General features: G+C 44.8%; 1 protein-coding gene across 1 annotated transcript; it reads left to right on the forward strand.

The window, feature by feature from the left end:
• The first annotated feature begins 2,926 nt into the window (after window positions 1-2,926).
• hyal6 (hyaluronoglucosaminidase 6) lies at window positions 2,927-11,433 on the forward strand. The gene is made up of 3 exons (XM_030096430.1): window positions 2,927-3,862; window positions 7,851-7,940; window positions 10,907-11,433. Exons 1-3 carry the CDS (start codon window positions 2,927-2,929, stop codon window positions 11,414-11,416), a joined length of 1,536 nt encoding a protein of 511 aa, XP_029952290.1. The 3' UTR covers window positions 11,417-11,433.
• The last annotated feature ends 9,096 nt before the right edge of the window (window positions 11,434-20,529 follow it).

Consider the following 20,529-nt stretch of genomic DNA (forward strand, 5'->3'; position numbering starts at 1 on the left):
GTACGTCACGGACTGATTTTTTTTTTTAAACGGAGCGAGTTTTTGATCTTAAACTAATTATATTTGTCTACAAATACGCTTCTGTGCATTATATAACAAGTTCTGTTTAATTTTAAGAGTAATATTTATTTTGAATCAGATGTGTGTTTTCATCTTCATACATTTGCTGAAACAAGTTTGTTATAAATCAAGCAATCATTAAATCGATCACTCTGTCTGCAGTTATGTGTTATAACATTAAGATCAAACTTTTTAAACTGTTTTAATAGTATTCCAGTAGATTATGAAGAATTGACGTAACGACAACAAAGAAGAAAAGGGTGACAAATCGACTGATTTCTTTAAGATAGATAGAACTTTATTCATACCTTTGGTGGGACCTGACGATAAAAGTCGATCTAAAAGCAGCACAACACCAGCGTCACGTGCGTGTGTGCAGAGGAGAAGGAGCCCAATCCTGAAAAATGGACTTTTAGATAGATACTTTTATTAATCCCCACATGGGGAAATTCAAGGGTCATTCAGTAGCAACACATAAAACAGGACAGAATAATAAAAAATAGCATTTAAAAACAACAGAAAAAAAAGAAGAATCCCGTGTACAAACCCCAGCACATAATGTTACATTAACAGTGCTCTTTATAAAATCGAATGGCAACAGGAATGAATGATCTCCTAAAGCGCTCCGTCCTACAGCGCACTGAGAGGAGACGGTCTGATCTGTGGCTCCTCTGAGCAGACAGAGTCTCATGTAGAGGGTGCCTGGTGTTACTGAGGATGGATGGACTGTTATGAGCTGTTAACATGGTTAGTGTGTGATTGGCTCACAAAAACTTCTTTTTGGTTGATGTTCTCTTCATTCATGCATATTTGAGTATTCTGTCAGAATAATTAGTGCAAGCTCTAGCTCCCTTCACACCACTGATGTGCAGCATGGTGGCGTACTTCAGCACGAAGGAGAACCTCTCAACACAGATGTGCTGCACTAGATCCACCAGACGGAGCTGCAGACGTGACGCTGGTGTTGTGCTGCTTTTAGATCGACTTTTATCATCAGGTCCCACCAAAGGTATGAATAAAGTTCTATCTATCTTAAAGAAATCAGTCGATTTGTCACCCTTTTCTTCTTTGTTGTTGTTACGTCAATTCTTCATAATCTACTGGAATACTATTAAAACAGTTTAAAAAGTTTGATCTTAATGTTATAACACATAACTGCAGACAGAGTGATCGATTTAATGATTGCTTGATTTATAACAAACTTGTTTCAGCAAATGTATGAAGATGAAAACACACATCTGATTCAAAATAAATATTACTCTTAAAATTAAACAGAACTTGTTATATAATGCACAGAAGCGTATTTGTAGACAAATATAATTAGTTTAAGATCAAAAACTCGCTCCGTTTAAAAAAAAATCAGTCCGTGACGTACTTCCGGGTCAGAGTTCAGAGTCCATAGCAACAGCCTGGCAACCAGCGGGGCGGCATTTTAGAAGACAAAACAGAAAGACTGCGCATTTAAACAAAAACACTGCAGATCGCATCCATAAACCGAGTGGAAACTATGAAGATAAAAATGTGCATTTATTGCTAGAGAAGCATTGTGTAAATTATAGAGACTTCTCCATTCGATAGTCTTTTTTTTTAAATGTTTCATATTGTGGCTTCTGATCTGTTTCAGAAACTATTTTAGTGATTTTGTTATGTTTTGAAAGTCTACCTGAAGTCATTATTTAATGCAGAGAATTGTATTTGTGCTCAAACTTCTCGGAGCAACGCGATCTGTTAAATTAAAAAAAAAAAAAACACTCTTTCAGTCCGTGATTCTCCGTGATAATATTTACGTGACCAATAGGAGATACTTGATTTTAAAATATAGATCTTGGTCATAACTTGGACCATGAATTAATATTTGGATCATAAATGAGCCATGTGGTCGTTTCATATTGGTCGTAAGGTGGAAGTAACGAGGAGCATGCAGACCGCTGTAAGGGGAAATACACGTTTATTTTATCAGAAATAAACAACAGTGAAGAACGATAATGTTGTAATCACTTTCAGATGACCGCAGAACCGCGTCTTGGTTTCCATGGTGATCAAGACCCGCAGTGCAGCGTGGGAGAAGCTCCAGCTGTCTTCTCTGGTGGCAGATCTTGTTGGAGCTGCTCTTAAAAAACAACAACCCCAAAACAGGTATGTTAGAAATACATCAGGAGGTAATTATTAGCTCCTAAACAGCCCTCGTCACTACACAATGTGAGAGCTAGGTGTGCGTGCATATAATTAACGGCAAGAATAAGTTGAAAAAGACTGCATGGAAACTTCAAACATCACTAAAAAAAGAGTAAATAAACATAATGTCTTTTCAGAAGAGTGAAATGCATCCCAGATGAATATACAGGCTCATTTTTACCCACCAACACGATGAAGAAAAAGCAGGAAAAAAATCAGTTTCAGACCGAGCGTAATGAAAAAATAAAAAAAAAGATATGTTGAAGACGAACATAATAAGGGACAAACTAGGTTCCTCTGAAACGTATTTGAGAATGCAGTTTAGTTTCCTCAGAACGTAATTTTGTGGAGACAGGGTTGGCATCTTGGAAGATGTTTTGTGAAATGTCTTCTAAAAGTCCAGTGAACCAGGCTTACTGTAATTGGAGATGCCTCCAACCTGGAAGACCCAGAATATGAACGTTTTGTCCTGCACAGCAGCATCTTTCAGATCTCAGCTGCTCTTCCTCTTTGAACAGACAAGCTTTGTTTTTTGTTTTGCTGTGGAATTTGGTGCTTTCACTTCAGTGATCATCACTGTCCCAAGTCTGCCTGATTATTCCTGTTCACTGAAGCTCCTAATGTGTTCATTATTTTCTAAACATGTACTGTCTCTGCTCTTCCTGTGTAGGACCACTAGGTCTTGTGGGCTATGGTGCTGATGGGGCTCCGTTTCCTGTCTTTGCTCCTGTGGATTGGCATTGGGATGAAGTTCCAGGTCAGGGGAGACCAGACGAAGCCGGCCCGGGTGCCTCTGATCCCTCATCGTCCTTTTGTTGTAGTTTGGAATGCTCCGACTGAGTCCTGCCGCTTTAGGTTTAAAGTGGACCTGGACCTTAGTATTTTTGATATCGTAGCAAATCTCAACGAAACCCTAAGTGGACCAAATGTCACCATATTCTACCACCGTCATCTGGGATACTACCCGTTCTATTCCAATTCTGGAGTACCGATCAACGGGGGTCTCCCTCAAAATCAGAGCATCTCCAAACACCTGAACAAGGCACGGGCAGATATTGATAAGCTGATCCCTCATAAAGACTTTCGCGGTCTGGGAGTCATTGACTGGGAGAACTGGAGACCCCAGTGGGTGAGGAACTGGGGTTCCAAAGATATCTATCGCAACAAGTCTAAGGAACAGATCCGTAAACTTCACCCAAACTGGCCGGAGAGTAAAGTGGAAAAGGAGGCAAAGGAGAGTTTTGAGAGAGCCGGGCTCTCGTTCATGAATCTGACCTTGGCGCTGGCTGAAGCTCGCAGACCAAATGGACTGTGGGGGTTTTACTTGTTCCCAGACTGCTATAACTACGGCTACAAGCAGCACCCACAACGCTACACCGGCGAATGCCCCAACGTGGAACATGTTCGAAACGACCATCTGATGTGGCTTTGGAAAGAGAGCACTGCCCTGTATCCTTCCATCTACCTGGACTATGAGCTGAAGTCCTCACCCAACACTGTCAAGTTCGTCCATTACAGAGTGAAGGAAGCCATGAGGATCGCATCCATTGCCCGAACCGACTGCACACTACCCGTCTTCGTCTATTCCAGGCCGTTCTATGCCTACACCTTTACAGTGCTCTCAGAGGTAAGTTTTTGGGTTTTATTTTTGACATCCTGGTAGAAGAAAATAATGTTCAGGAACCTTTTGAGTGAAGCGCCGAACCTTCATCACCAAAGTGTGACAGAAAGACAAAACAGATTGTGCCAGTGTATAACTGTATTTCATGTCTGTGACGGCCTCCAGCCCATCAGAGTTCAACCTTTTATTGGGGTCATGGGTCACCACAAATATGGAGGTAAATTTGTGTCTTTATTTTTCAATCAAAAAAAAAAAGTTGCTCCAATCGCAAAACATGTTTTCAATCAGAAAAAACTTCACTTCAATTGAAAAAAAAAAAGTTTTCAATCAAAGAAAAAACTTGTTCAAACCCCAAAAAAGAATTGCATACCCCAAAAAAACTGCATATAAACACGTTTTTTCTTTGATAGAATTTTGTTTTTTGTTTTTTTTGGTTGAAAATACATTTTTTGATTGAAGTCCTATTTTTGGATTTGAGCCATATTATGGGTAGGACATTTGTTTCTTTATTATTCAATCAAAGATGTAACTTCAATCAAAAAAAATATTTTCAATCAAAGCAAGACAAAAATGTTCGGAGTGTTTCGACGTTGTTTTGACATTCAAACACCTTTTTTTTCGGTCAAAGTGAAAAAAGTTTTGAAGCCTCTTTTTTGGAGCCTGTTTTTTGATTGAATCATTTTGACACAAACGTCCCACAGTGGGCGGAGCTTCTCCATTGGTCGGGCATGTTTGAGTGACAGGTGTCCACACCAATGAGAATCTCCCCAGAAGAAGCTAGAAGCTGGAAGCTAGCTGCTTGTGTGTGCGGGGAAGTCAGTTTCTATTTGCAGCTGTCGTCACGCTGTTGCATTGTGGGATTGAACCACCAGGTCTTGCTTGCGAGCTACTTTCTGTGATCCACGTTTCTGAGTGCAGCAGTATTTCTTCAAAACGAGAAGATCCTGTTGCGTGAAAGGCGACCACAATCGGTCACGTCGATGGAATGGGAGCAGGACAGACGACAGTCTGCGTTTTTTCCAGTTTCCCAAGTGGGAAAGAAGTTACGGAGAGCAGACTGAGGAAGAGGCGTCGGATGGCGGGGGTCGCAGCAGCGACATGAAAGAAGAGCGTCACTTTAGACTCCATATCCGACAACATGCTTGTTTGCTCTCGCCATTTTCATAAAGGCAAGTAAGTGAGTTTATTAGTTTTTAAGCGATGCTACTGAAAATGCGGTTTCTTTGTGACTGAAGTTACGTTAGCGGTGAAGCTAGTTTGCAGCTGCCAGTGAGCCTCAGCAGCTGCGAGCCAACTTCACTTATAAACTCCGGTCAGAGGAGGAGGGCAGTAGAGATGGGATCATCACTTCATGCTAAAACGGTTTATTTTATTTCTTCATCTTAAATTTAAACGTTACGGAGGGAGTGACCTTAAAGATCCAGTCAGACCTGCTGTCCGAAAGAGGACACGTCTTGTCAGTTCTGTCCTCACAGACAGATAAACACACACTCTCTGGTACACCGCAACACACAACACATCAGATCTGATCTCCTTTTGAAAACAAACATACAGTCATTGATTTGTTTGCTATAACTGATCAAATTAAATTTACAACACATCCTGGAGGAGAACAGAGTCAGCAGCTTCAGCAGCAGCAAAATATGTCAGATGATGTTACAGCCTGAGAGACAATCAGCACAACAACAAATCCATCTGCACCTGTCTGTATTTAGTCCTTGTAACTATGTGCAATGTCATGCAAGAATCCAGTGTTTACTAGCTTTCTCAATTAAACCTAACCTGTGTCTGCAGGTCAACCAGCCTATGAACTGATGGAGACCGATCCAGACTGGACACCTTCCCTACATCTGGACACACATCGGTCACACTGACCAATGAGGCGCTCTGCAAGGCGACGTTGATGGGAGCAGCTACAGAAAGAGTCACCACAAGCACCAGAGACGGGAGTCCACCGGGATGCAGAGACTGGAGAGCTGCAGACCGAGGAGGGGACCGAGGAGCCTGGACAAAACAACCAGAGTGAGGCTGTGACACCTGATGCTGAGGAAGACAACAGTCAGCTGGTCACAGAAGACGACACACACACACACACACACACACACACACCAGTCAGGATGCCACTCAGACTGACTGTGACCTCTGTGAGTTGTTGTTGTTGTGATGTGTGCAGAGGTCAAACTCCCAGCATTAAAGGCTGCTGTCAGTCAGCAGCCAGAGATGTGGAGGAAACCAGGAAAATGGCACATTTGAGGATTCATGTTGAAAGAGTCACTGGAAATACCCGTCAGGAATATAGAATCTTGTCAGGGACCAAACCCAGACACATGATTCTTCCATGTGGAGGTGAAGAAGTCACACTGCTGGATAAGATTGTAAATGTGTGCTGTGCCCTGACAAACCACCGCCCATCAGCAGTGTAGTGACCTGGACAGTGAGCGAAGACCGGATGGAATATATCTGTACGTAGTTAGACCAGTAAAAGCCCTGAAGTTTGTTTTCTTAATATTTGTGGAAGAGCATGTTTTTGTTTCTGACATACAGTAATAAAGCTCATCATTGACACTCTTGGAGTCTTTTTGAGTTATTGGTTTTTGTTAGCACATAAGTAACTACTGTTGGTTCTGATAATTAACTGTGCTCCTCATTAGTAATTACTTCTTGATAATTTAGTGAAGAGAAATGCTCAGTATGGGGAAAAGTACTGAAATGACAAGTGAGACATTTTCTTTTTTCTGGAATTTATTGTATTTCACACACTCAGCAACAGCAACACAGTGATACATTAAAAAACAACAGTAAGAACGATATGCATGGCAGCTAACATCAATGGAGCACGTCATTGTCACATAATGTGTGGTAAATGTGTCCGACATCAGTAAAACAACATTAGAGGAACAATGACTGCAGATCCACAGTCCCGGTCACCGGTGCACGCTGCAGACCAGCAGCTCACATGGAGCAGAACACGGACAGATCCGGCACCCAGCCATTCCTGAAGTGTCCGTGAGCTTCCAGAGATTTATAATGTCGGAACTGCTCACACGGGCAGGCGCTGACGCCGTGAGCCAAGTAGTTTGTGGATCCATCGCCGGAGTCGGAGGCAGCAATGCGGCGCCGGAGCTCCAGTAGACCCGATATAGAAACGGACTTCCCCGCACACACCAGCAGCTAGCTTCCAGCTTCTAGCTTCTTCTGGAGAGATTCTCATTGGTGTGGACACCTGTCACTCAAACATGCCAATGGAGAAGCTCCGCCCACTGCGGGACGTTTGTGTCAAAATGATTCAATCAAAAAACAGGCTTCAAAAAAGAGACTTCAAAAAAGAGGCTTCAAAAAAGAGGTTTCAAAAAAGAGACTTCAAAACTTTTTTCACTTTGATCAAAAAAAAGGTGTTTGAATGTCAAAACAACGTCGAAACACTCCGAATATTTTTTTTTTTTTTGCTTTGATTGAAAACATTTTTTTTGATTGAAGTTATATCTTTGATTGAATAATAAACAAATCTCCTAGCCATAATATGGCTCAAATCCAAAAATAGGACTTCAATCAAAAAATGCATTTTCAACCAAAACAAACAAAAAAAAATTTTATCAAAGAAAAAAACGTGTTTATATGCAATTTTTTGGGGTATCCAATTCTTTTTTTGGGTTTGAACATGTTGTTTCTTTGATTGAAAACTTTTTTTTGATTGAAGTGAAGTTTTGCGATTGGAGCAACTTTTTTTTGATTGAAAAATAAAGACACAAATTTACCTCCATACACTGGAGCTGGAGAGTCTTTCCAGACATTTCTCCTGAAAGCCAGAAACCTGCCGTCAGTCTTCAGCTCCTCCGTCCTGGAGCGGCTCCTCTTTAAACCCAGTCAGCTACTGGAAGAGAGAGGGGGTTTCCTCGAGGTCTGCTTCACAATCTGTCCTCCACAGCCGGGTTCAGACACTCCCCACCACAGTGTGTTTAACTCAGCTCCATGTTCCTGTGACTCTGTGTTCCAGAGCGACCTGGTTCACACCATTGGGGAGAGCGCCGCTTTGGGAGCGTCAGGTGTCGTTCTGTGGGGGTCATCAGAATATTCTCGATCACAGGTAACTAGGGATTCAAAAGATGAAACTTCTTGAAGGTGGATAGCAGTTCTGTTGGACAACATGCTTTCACTTAATTTATAACTAAGTCCACAAAAATACCAACTTCCTGTCTGAAAAACCTTCTCATACAGACAGTCAAAGCATTTTAACTTCCTGCAGGTAGGACTCACCTGCACAGCACATGGTTACTAGAGAGGTGGTACTAGAGAGTACTAGAGAGGTTACAAATGAGCTGGTTGTTTGAACCATCAGCATCAGTTGAGGGGGGGACGGGGGGACGGGGGGACGTGTCCCTCGAACTTTTTGCGAAGGGTCATTTTTTCACCACACAAATCCTTCACGTGTAGCCATTGTAACCCCGGTTATTTTCAGTAGTGTACAACATTCCCATGCTCCTGAACGCACCATCCGCTGGTTGCAGAGAGCAAACACGTTCACAGGCATTAAAAACAACGTGCGGCTGCTGTAAATGTGCGACCGTTCCAGTGGAAGCTCCGACCCAGAGCAGCATTTCTTCTGAAACACCTGTGGTGAGTTTGAAAACTTGGTTGCTCGTTTAACCCTGAGATTATCCCAGGTTATAAACATGTGCAAGAGGCGGTAGTTAGTTTTGAAAAGTGGATATGTCCGGAAGAACTTTACTCTCAACATGGAAACACCAACACTTTAAGGCTGTTTGGCCTCATTCTAGTAGAACCTCAGCTAAAGTTCATCATTTTCAGTATCAGTAACACTGAGGAACCACCAGCACCAGGGTCTGACCAGGATCTGCACTGGGCTGAAGAGCCTGACCCTCTGGTTCTGCTCTTCAGCATTGGGGAACCAAAAATGAATGAATGAATGAATGAATAAATAAATAAATAAATAAATAAATAAATAAATAAAAAATTGAGGCAATACAAATGAATTTCAGTTGAAAGTTTACAGAGATAATCCCAAAATGAAAATGGATTTTTTTTTTTTTTTTACATTTATTTTGACATTTCTGTAATACCTGTCATCTTTTCTCTATAAAGCCAATTTTTGTCATATCTGGGCAGCTTGGTTCATCTAAGCTGAGTTGACAAAAGCTCAATATGTAAAAACATCAAGAGTCATTTCTTTTAACCAAAGACTGTATAAAGTTTTATTACACAAACAATTAAAGACATCAGTTTGATGTGATCAAATAAGTAGACATTGCTTTAATTGTAAAGAGTAATTAATCTGTGACCTCTGAGATAACCTCCCTAACTGTGATTTATTCTTTGTTTGCTTGTGCAGACCTCACCTCTTCATTTTTTGTCACCTGTTCTGGCAGCTCTTTGATTATTTCTGTTGAGCTCTGCTCCGAGACAAATAATAGCAAAAAATCTGAGATTGATGGTTGTTGTGATTAACACACCTCGGATGCTCAGTAATGTTTGGACTTGTATCGATGGTACAGTTACTATTTTAATATACTTCTTTAGTGATGCCATTTCTCTGGAAAAATAAACCATCACGTATCAGTTTAAAGAATTTACAACGGACTGAAGACAGAGGTGGACTAGACTTGCCCAACTTCAATCATTACTTCCGAGCCAGCAAAATGCAAAGTATCTCAAAAACTCTTACACCTAGCAGTCCAGACGAGCCATGGCTGGATGGAGAGCAGCAGGATGTCAGGATCTGGTCGTCTTATCAGCTCCACCATCAAATCCCATCGGTGTTTAAAAGCAGTAACATCAGCTCCTCTTTAATGGCTTGGTGGGACTTTCTAAAACTAACCAGGTCTTCCTGATCCCGTGTAAACTCACACCCATCTGGAACAAGCCTGACATCCTGCAACACAAGAGGATGATCAACTTCACTCCGTGGAGAAATAAAGGAATCAGCCAGAACGTGATGGAGAGGCCTCCTGACCTCTTGACCTCCTGACCTGCTCTTCACGCCACACTGTCCATCTTCTGCCTTCTCCGTCGGCTCAGTGTGTGTTTTCAGATGGCTTCTCTTCTTTGGTGGGGATGAAGTCTCCTCATCTGTAGGGTAGACATATTTTTCAGATGTGAGCCATGATATATCCAAATCCATTTGAATTAGGATTCCAAAACAACTCAAGTATGCCTCCTCTGAACGGATTTACAGTCAATCTATTAAATTGGGTTTAAATTTTGTCCTACTGCCATAATTTTGTTGTTGTTGTTGTTGTCGTTGTTGTTGCTGTTGGCTCCATTGATCTTGAAAGATCATGAGTGGTTTTGTGTCGTGCGTCTCCAGTCAAGGAGCTGCAGCATCGGCGTGGCTGTAGAGGCCGATACGGGATCCGCAGATCCTGCTGCAGCCTCTGCAGATGAGCTCTTCACTGTGAGGTTGGGATGTTAACGGTCTCTGCTGTCTGCGGAGTCTCTTCTCCCCCCAGCGGGTGTCTCTTCTCTCCTCTGCTGTTCTAATCTGTGTTTTGCTCCTTGAGTTTAAGGTATTGATAATTATGTGATTCTTTTGTTTTTAGTGTTTTTGCAATCATGAAAAACTATTATTTTGAAAGGTATTTGTATTCACTTTCTGATCAAAACAAGCTGCTGTCTCCATTTTGCTCTCCAGTTTCAGAATAAAGTCCTCCATGACACCAAAGACTCCCAAAACAAACTAAAGCTTTTGGTGAAGCCATCGTGTGATCAGTGATTTGAAGAGGAGAGTAACGACCAGGCTGTCGCCATATGGGAAGGGAACATACGGCTGGATAAGCTCTGTATTGATACCATCAATACATCAGGAACTTGAAATACGTACAACAGTTACTTCTTCCAGGAAGAAACTCCCATTCTAGAGAGGTTGGATTTGTGGGGATGGTCCACAGCATGCTCTAATGCCCAGGATATTCCTGTCAGCACTGCTGGCGTTCATTCAAACGTCAAAAAGTAGCATGTCAACATCTGTCATGGTGTTTTCGGATACGGTTACTGGTTGTTCGCGGCTTGATTCAGACTTTGCTCTTGCTTCTTCAGAGGAACTGCCTGACGGTGAAGAAGTACATCGACGGCCCCCTGGGCCATTACGTTATCAACGTCACCTTGGCAGCCAAGCTGTGCAGCAAAGCCCTGTGCAAGAAGAATGGCCGGTGCGTCCGCAAGAGTCTGGACTCGGGCGCGTACCTTCACCTCAACCCACGTTTCTTCCACATCCACCACAACGCGGCGCCCAGGGGCCCTCGCTTCCACGCCAGCGGGCACCTCAACAACCACGACATCCTGGACATGAAGCACAAGTTCAGCTGCCAGTGCTACCAGGGCTGGACGGGGATCTACTGCGAGGTTCCCCAACAGGCGCTGCTTCGTCCTGCCACTCCTGCTCCCCCTCCGCCCCCTCCACCCCCTCCGCCCGGCGTGCCGCTGCCTCCCCCGCGGGGTGGCGGCCTGCTGTGGGACGTCCTGCTCACACTGTCGCTGCACTTCTCCTGTCTGTGTGTTATCATGTTCCTGGGATTGTGTCTCATCGTCAAGTGTCTCATACTGTAGTCCCTCTGGTGTCCAACACGTTCACGTCTTCTGCAGCGTAGTGACAGTGGACCAGCTCCAGTTCCTAGAAGAAAACGCTCCCGATTTATTTATAAGACATGGGCATTTTTAGGCCTTCTAAACTTTGCTGTCGCAGTAAGCTCTGGCTCTGATGGCTGCTGACTAAACCAGAAAGGTAACACAGTCAGTGAAGCTTCTAAAACCTTGCACTCAGCGCTGGTTCTTTAATAAAAAAAAAAAAAAAAACCCTTAAGATGACCACACCCACCCAGGATTAAATATTCCTCCACAGTACGAGCCAAACTCCTCCCAGTCCGCTGAATTCATGAGGCCTTTCAGGCTTTGATGTGATCCAGCTGTTTAGGGAAAGGAAGACAGGAATCCTGCTGAATTCACATTCTCGCTAAAGATTAGTATTACTGTCCCCTCAAATATCAAGCAATCAATGAAACATGTTTCCTGTGTTGTGTTCAAGTGCTTCACCAGATGCAGCGGCCTTCCTGTCTGGAGATGAAGACTTTAATGAGGCTAACGGCAGTGGTGGTGCTGATGGGTGGAGGCTCAGCAGAAGACGCTGCTGGAGCTGTGAAAGACAGACGCTCTGACACGTGAACAGCACAGCAGACAGGCTGCGAGTGTGGGTGTTTGGGTTTTAAAGTGTCAGAGAAGGTGTGGAGTCAGCTGAAAGATCAGACACTCCATTATGGTTCTACATGCCGACTCTCGGTTCTAATCATCTGTCTGATCTGGAGAAGAAGCTTTCATCACAATCCTCAGACTGTGGCGAAGGTGATCCTCACCATCTGGAACGGTAGCAGTCTTTTAGTGAATAATGTGTTTTACCTGTATGTAATGTATCACATAAACATGTCCAAATCCACAGCAGACTCATTTTTTTACCACAGTCAGTAAAAATTCTGAAGACACCCTGGTTTTCAGTCTTTTCCTGTATGGGAAATTATATTTAAAGGTATTTTCTTAATTATTAAGTATTGTGAAATGTAACATTACCAGAGAAAAAAGGTCATTTGTTTGTAGACTCATTCATGACAAAAGCTGTTATACAGCTCTTTTTTTTTTTTTATCAGTATTTAGTTTAAGCCACTATTACAGGGTATTTTTTATGCATTACCCTCTACTGAGTTTACCCACATTTACAGGTCAGAGGGAACAATCACAGCAGATTAAAAAGATTGACGATTAATGATGCATCTCCAGGTACATTTCTAAGTTGGTGTGTGTTTTGTCCCCCACTCTGTCTGAGCTGATGAAAGAACCAGGAGGAACCGATCAGCTGAACAACCGAGATATGGCTTTACATTAATTTCCTTCATGATGAAGCAGAACAAGTCAGTCCATGTCGCCTGTACGAGCCCTCCAGCACCCTACGGGTCCAGAGCTGGTCCAGGACGAAAACCACATTGTTCCTCCTGGATCTGAGGTTCGATTATCAGTGGAATCCTCCTCTCCAGGACCCTGGAACGGACTTTCCAGGGAGGCTGAGGAGTGTGACGCCCCTATAGATGGAGCACATCCTCGAGGCCCCCTTTCAAAAACAGGAACCACCACGCCGAGTCTGCCAGTCCAGAAGTACCGTCCCTGACCGTCACCCCATGTGACAGAGTCACAGTTTTAAACCCCCACATCAGATTTGATCCTCTTGGCAGTGCAGAGTCTTGATTGCTTCCAGCCCTGGTGAGCAGATACACTGTGGCCTGCTGAACACCCGTTATGAAGAGCGAGCTGATATTTCAGAGCTGTTTGCATGAATTGCCTCCTTGCATTTGTAAAATCACAGCTAAATCAAGTTAAAGTTGAAGCTCCGTTCCTGCAAAAGCAAATTTTCCCTGAAGCAGCAGATTTCCACCGCCAACAGTTTTTCTCCTGAAAAGTTCTTTTTCATCCTGAGCCAAACACATCTACTGCTGCTGTCCTGGTTCGATCTTTCCAGACCACATCATTCTCGGTGCTCAGGCTCTGCTTCATATGGTTATTGTCAGACTGTGGTTTGCTCTGGTGGTCCACATTGTTGAGCCATCTCTCACTGAATGTGAACACGTTACCTGAAGATCCTGTGCTGTTCGTTGGAAGACTTCTTTCTGGCTAGTGCTGATTCTGTGTGATCTCAGTCCTCTGGATGAAAAGACTGATTTCATGTCTTTTAACGATGTTTGAGAGCTCCTTTGTGAGACTCAAAAGTATCCAGACTGCTCTCCTGAAGACCTAAGAGCATTTTAAGACTCACAGCATGAAGCAGAAGAGGTGGCTCAGCGGTATGGCCACGCTCCTCGTTATCGATTAAACTATCAGTCAAGAACTGCCTTTCAATGTGTTTCTGATACAGCACTGCCAATACCTGAGCAGCTTGAGCTCATCCAGCTGGATCAAATTCCTTCGGAGTTTATAAACTTCGTCTCCAGGAGGTTGTTTTGAGATGTTGGAGTTCGGATCCAGAAATTTCTGTTTGTTGTGTGTGGAAACAGTTGTGGTTCTGCAAATCTACTGTGTCCATCCATCCTCTGAGCTGACGACTAGCTGCAGAGTGGATCTGTTATTAACCCTCCCATTTAACTGATGTAACTGCAGTTGAACTTTATGAGTCAGTTAGCTCGTGTTAGCAGCTCAGCAAATGCTAACACTATTCTAATCCATCTGTGTGTGTATTATGAAAACCCAGTGAGGAGATCCCACTTCCTGTTTGACAAGGTAAAAAGCCGTATTTTACAAAGGAACACATAATTTATTATTTTGTGAGTAAAGTTAATATTGTTACTTCAAAGCAAGTAGAAACTACAGTATAATACTCTAATTAAAGAAAATACACATCAATGACTCCAACCCTGAACTGAAAGGAGATTTTACTCAGGAATCATTGGTAAGCATGATATGAAGAGTCAAAGAAACACTCGGTATTCTCAGTACTCTCAGTAGTTCTGACAGGATTCAGGGCCCTCACATCCTCTTCTTGGTGAAAGTGACTCAGACAGAGTTGAAAATGACTGCTGAATCATTCTGGCACTTTTGGGTAATTATGGGATTATTGTGACTGACAAGCAGCACGTAAACAACCTGAGCTTCTGCAAATCAGCAGCTTCCAGTTTTGCTCCCAGCCTTTCTCATGTGTGGAAGTGAAACCTGGGCTCGTGAAACGCACACTGTAAACAAAAGTTCTCTTCAAACATCTTGCAAAGTTGACTTTTCAATGTTTCTTTTCTTCACAACCACATGTAAGAAATGTAACATTTCCAGGAGTCACTTTAAGAAAGAACCTCATCATTCAATATGTGTTAAATACACAGACTGAACACCTGCAATTTGATAAGCCTCAGACGTTACTGAGCGGCTAATGACCATCATCAGCTTTGGCTTCTTTTCAGCTCAGACTAAACAGTTGTCCTGTTGTGTTGGAGAACTTAGAGCTGCAGACGGATTCTAAAAATGAAGACGTCCTCTCCTTTGAGGCTTGTTGCTCTCGCTCTGCCTGGTATCAGCCCACAGAGCAGAGTGTGTGATGGATGACAGAAATCTCAGCTCACCTGACTGTATCATCATCCTTTCAACGCATTCATGCTGCTGCTGATTACAGGCAGTGAAAATGCAGTTAAACATTTACTGCCATTGTACACAAACAATTTAGAGGGTCTAAACATGGCGGAAGATAATCTGGATGAATTCACCCCCCCTCCAACCCAGCTCATTTCCACCTCCGGATCTACAGATGAGTACATCATTTGGCTGTTTGAGTGAAAGTATGAAGAAAGGAAGCCCTGAGCTCACATGACTAAAGGTTTCAATCCTGAATGAACATGAAGGAAACAAAACACAAACATTGGTGTAAAAGTGCACTCAAACATGTTTCCTCAGCAGTTTTATCCAAAATATGAAATGTGAAACACAATGGCGTTTTGAATAATTTGGGCAAATACCAATCAAAAGGGGATCAATCCCTTTAAAACAGGCACATCTGCTTCACTCTCTGCTGCGTTCCTTGGGGAATTTATGTCAATGGATTTGACTTTTCCACCGTTGAGCGGCCTCCAGAGTGCTTTACACTGTTTCACACACCAATGGAGGCAGCTGCCATTCAAGTGGCTCAAGTCCATCTGGGAGCCGTCTGAGGTTCAGTGCCTTGCTACGACATGTGAACAGACAGGAAATCGAGTCTGCAACCTTCCAATCAAGAGATGGACAACCATCCTACCAGCCGCACAGCCACACGTCTGCAGACTGGACATTTTCCTGACTGTGAACATGAACAGCATGTTTGGTTGTGTGATTCCAGCCTCCTCTGAACTGGATTTGCATTGTTGAGTATGGCTGGATGCATAGCGTCTCTCCATCGGTCCTCACTGTTGAACCTCAAGCTAAACATGAACACATTGAACAAAACTTCTGTTTGTGACCTCCATCACTGTGGGATAACAAAAACTCTTGTTAGAAGAGGAAGAGATAGAGTCCCTGGATCAGTGCATGGCTTCAGAAAAGCAAGCTGTGATCCCAGTTCTACATGGACAGGTGATCTCGGGGTGCGTGGCCGGAGCGCTGGGGGGGGTACTGGCCTGGGGTGGGTAGCCGCCCGTGTGGGCCAGGTCTCCCGGGGGGGTCATGGCCCTCCGCCTGTGTGGGGGGTTGGCTCTTGGGCCTTGGGCTCTCGGCTCTGCCCGGTCCACCCCGGGCGTCCGGCTCCTGCCGGTCGTGGCTCTGCAGGGCCCGGGCCCCGAGACCACTGGGGTCCCCGGCCGGGGCTTCCCTCTCCCCCGTTTCTGAACCGGAGCGGGGGCGTCTGCCTGGGGGAGCGGCCTGGATCCGGGCTCTGTGATGACCGCCGGCTGTCTGGGCTCTGAGGGCCTCTCTGGCCTGCTTCTGGCCTTCTCAGGGGTCAGAGGTCATATATGCATGTTCACTATCACCATCACTATCACCATCATATTTGCATGATCACGCTGATCTTTAATCACTCTTCACATACTGGGTTACCTTGTCTTCTTGTGGTGGTTAGACTAATGGTGATCTGTAGCAGACCTCTCTTGATGCACGCCCCGAGTTTACTACTAGTTACTACTAGCTATATTCTCAAAAAAAAAAAAAAAAAAAAAAGGTTTGTGGTGTCCTTGCATTTCCTTCCTTCCCTACACCTCCTTTTATTTTTGTGGCCTGGTCTGTTCACTAATATGGTTCGTCAGGGGAAAAAAAAAAAAAATTATATAAATGTATGGTTCTGTCAGTTTTTGTGTTGGTTGTCGGCTCTGTTTTGGTGTTGTCTAGATTGGGGGTTTGGGATTGTTCTTGGTTGCATGTGGTGCGTTGACAACACTGTTTTGTATTATGAATTTGTACATAGGTTGTGGAGGGATGTGCCTACCAAGTCTATAGATTCTTTTCCACGAATCCCTGCTTGGCCTGACTCCACACAGCTCGAATTTTCCACTGTACAGAATTCAGGCTCTGTGCCGGGGGTGTCGTCATGGCAACGTGACATGAAACTCTAGAAGAACGACTACAAGTTTCAGTCGGGTTTTCAACATCTTTTGGTCACAAGTTAGCAGGGAAACCAGGCAATTCGAAACATTGGCAGGCAGAGCGGAGCCTCACAGCCCTCTGGTGTAATCGGCACAACGCTAGGACAACACTGGGACAACGCTGGGACAACACTGGGACAACACTGGGACAATGCTGGAACAACACTGGGACAACACTGGAACAAAACTGGGACAACGCTGGGACAACGCTGGGACAACACTGGGACAACGCTGGGACAACACTGGGACAACACTGGGACAATGCTGGAACAACACTGGGACAACACTGGGACAACGCTGGGACAACGCTGGGACAACACTGGGACAACGCTGGGACAACGCTGGGACAACACTGGAACAACACTGGGACAACGCTGGGACAACGCTGGGACAACACTGGGACAACACTGGGACAACGCTGGGACAACACTGGGACAACACTGGGACAACGCTGGAACAACACTGGGACAACACTGGAACAAAACTGGGACAACGCTGGGACAACGCTAGGACAACACTGGGACAACGCTGGGACAACACTGGGACAACACTGGGACAATGCTGGAACAACACTGGGACAACACTGGAACAAAACTGGGACAACGCTGGGACAACGCTAGGACAACACTGGGACAACGCTGGGACAACACTGGGACAACACTGGGACAATGCTGGAACAACACTGGGACAACACTGGGACAACGCTGGGACAACGCTGGGACAACACTGGGACAACGCTGGGACAACGCTGGGACAACACTGGAACAACACTGGGACAACACTGGGACAACGCTGGGACAACACTGGGACAACACTGGGACAACCCTGGAACAACACTGGAACAAAACTGGGACAACACTGGGACAACGCTGGGACAACGCTGGGACAACGCTGGGACAATGCTGGGACAACACTGGGACAACCCTGGAACAACACTGGAACAACACTGGGACAACACTGGGACAACGCTGGAACAACGCTGGAACAACACTGGGACAACACTGGGACAACACTGGGACAACGCTGGAACAACACTGGGACAACACTGGGACAACACTGGGACAACGCTGGGACAACACTGGGACAACGCTGGGACAATGCTGGGACAACACTGGGACAACACTGGGACAACACTGGGACAACACTGGGACAACACTGGAACAACACTGGGACAACACTGGGACGTGCCACTCGGCAGGGCAGAGGACGGGAGCACTGGCTCTCTGAGCAGCGTATCATGGAGATGTTGGAGCACTATTCCAGGGTGCTGAGGACTTCTGGCTGCAAAGGTAATGACCAGATTATGTCACTGATATGTCCTCCATTTGGGAAAACGCTGTATAATCCGTGTCAGCTTCAGCTGGGACCCTGGTACAACAGGATTGCACGAGGAGTGCAAATACATGTAACACGATTGTTTTCAATTGGATTGAAAAGAACACCTATGGGCTGAGAGAGCTCACCGTCAATGAGAATACTTCCTCAGAGCTTGTCCAGAAAAAATTAAGCTGTTGTGAATTCTTGAAAGTGTTTCTTGTGAAGACTGATGTAGCAGGAACAGAGTCAAAGCCATCCAGTCCTCTGGTTTCACAGGAAGAGATTCAGCTCTGTGGAGTCTACAGAATTCACCTCCTCCTGTAAAAACACCAACATGGCTGCTGTCCAAGAGGCTGGCATCAAGTATGTTGATTCTGAATGCAGTGGAGCTCTCAGATCTCCATCCTACACCAACACTTGGTCCCTGTGGAGCTCCTCGAGGGTCGTAAAATGTGAGTTCTGTCAGTGGGCAAAGGCGGGGCCCAGGAACAATAACACAGGGAAAACTGGCAGCTCTGCAGATTCACGCTGTGAAATTCACGGACATGTTTGAGAGGAAAGGTCCGATCCCCGGACGCTGAGGTCCGTCTAACATGTGGGAGTGAGTGCAGACATGGACTGTCAGGCTGTCAGGAAGAAGCTCTGGAATGGAGAGGGTAGAAAACACTCATTAGCTGGACGGGGATCTGCTTCCCCCTTAATAATTTGACAACAAAGCGAGCCGGACACTTCTGTTCTGTGATCAACTCCGATCATCTTAAGAAATGACTTTCTGGAGTTTTCCAGACTCCTCCAGGACTTGTGCCTGGCAGGAGGGAATTACAGGGGCTGTTATTAATTCATTTTAAAATCAAGAAGCCAACAAAAATATTTTAAATATAGCAATCGAAGTGAATAGTTTCTGCCACATCTTTTAAAGACGTTTGATTAAGAAATATATCTTTTTAAAATTCTGGTTCATTCTTTTTTGGAGAGATGTGAGGACTATTCAAGTTCCATCCATCCATCCATCTTCCACCGCTTATCCGGGGCCGGGTCGCGGGGGCAGCAGTCTCAGCAGGGATGCCCAAATTTTCCTGTCCCCAGACACTTCCTCCAGCTCCTCTGGGAGGATCCCAAGGCGTTCCCAGGCCAGCCGAGAGACATAGTCCTGGGTCTTCCCCAGGGTCTCCTCCCAGTGGGACATGCCCAAAAAACCTCCCTAGGGAGGCGTCCAGGAGGCATCCTAACCAGATGTCCGAACCTCCTCAGCTGGCCCCTCTGGATATGGAGGAGTAGCAGCTCTAGTCTGAGCTCCTCCCTGGTGACTGAGCTCCTCCCCCTGTCTCTAAGGGAACCCAGCCACCCTACGGAGGAAGCTCATTTCAGCCGCTTGTATCCGGGATCTTGTCCTTTCGGTCATGACCCAAAGCTCATGACCATAGATGAGGGTGGGAACATAGACTGACTGGTAAATCGAGAGCTTTGCCTTACGGTTCAGCTCCCTCTTCACCACGACGGACCGATACGACTGCATCACTGACGCTGCACTGATCCACCTGTCAATCTCACCTCCATCCTTCCCCCACTCGTGAACAAGACCCCAAGATACTTAAACTCCTCCACCTGGGCCAGAGTCTCTCCACTGCCCTGGAGAGGACAAGCCACCTTCCTCCAGTCGAGGACCATGGCCTCGGATTTGGAGGTGCTGATCCTCATTCCTGTCCCTTCACACTCGGCTGTGAACCCCCAGTGCATGCTGTAGGTCCGGGTTCGATGAAGCCAACAGGACAACATCATCTTCAAAAAGCAGAGATGAAATCCTGTGGTTCCTGAACCAGACCCCCTCTGGCCCCTGGCTATACAAGTTGTATTTATTTATTTTTTCAGGGATATTAAGTGTTTGTGGTTCTCAATTGGCAATATATAATAAAGTCATCATGTTTAAGAACATCGTTATCAGAGTAATGAAATCCTTCCTTTGGAAATGTGCTCAGTTCAGTCATTAAACAAAATCAGTTTAAACCCGATCTGAGTCCAGAATAATTTTCAATGTATAAATAACCAAACGAGGCAGTTCTCCATTGAACAGTGGTAACATTTTGTTACATAAAAAGCAGTACAAGTAATGTAAATATATACCTGGACAGTTAAATTCTAAAGACGAATTCAGCTGACTTTGTGAGCGACTGTTGGAGAACTTGGAGCTTTCTGCTCTGTCATGTCCACCTCGAGAGACAGGAGCGAGAATCCCGCGTTTGTCTAAATACAGATCTTTATTTTGTAATCAGCCGTTCA

The sequence above is a fragment of the Salarias fasciatus genome, chromosome 7, assembly GCF_902148845.1.
Source record: "Salarias fasciatus chromosome 7, fSalaFa1.1, whole genome shotgun sequence".
NCBI lineage: Eukaryota > Metazoa > Chordata > Actinopteri > Blenniiformes > Blenniidae > Salarias > Salarias fasciatus.

Coding starts and splice junctions, on each gene's coding strand:
- hyal6 (XM_030096430.1), top strand. CDS start 2,927: ATGGTGCTGATGGGGCTCCGTTTCCTGTCTTTGCTCCTGTGGATTGGC. Junction 3,863..7,850: donor CCTTTACAGTGCTCTCAGAG/GTAAGTTTTTGG, acceptor TCTGTGTTCCAG/AGCGACCTGGTTCACACCAT. Junction 7,941..10,906: donor CAGAATATTCTCGATCACAG/GTAACTAGGGAT, acceptor TTGCTTCTTCAG/AGGAACTGCCTGACGGTGAA.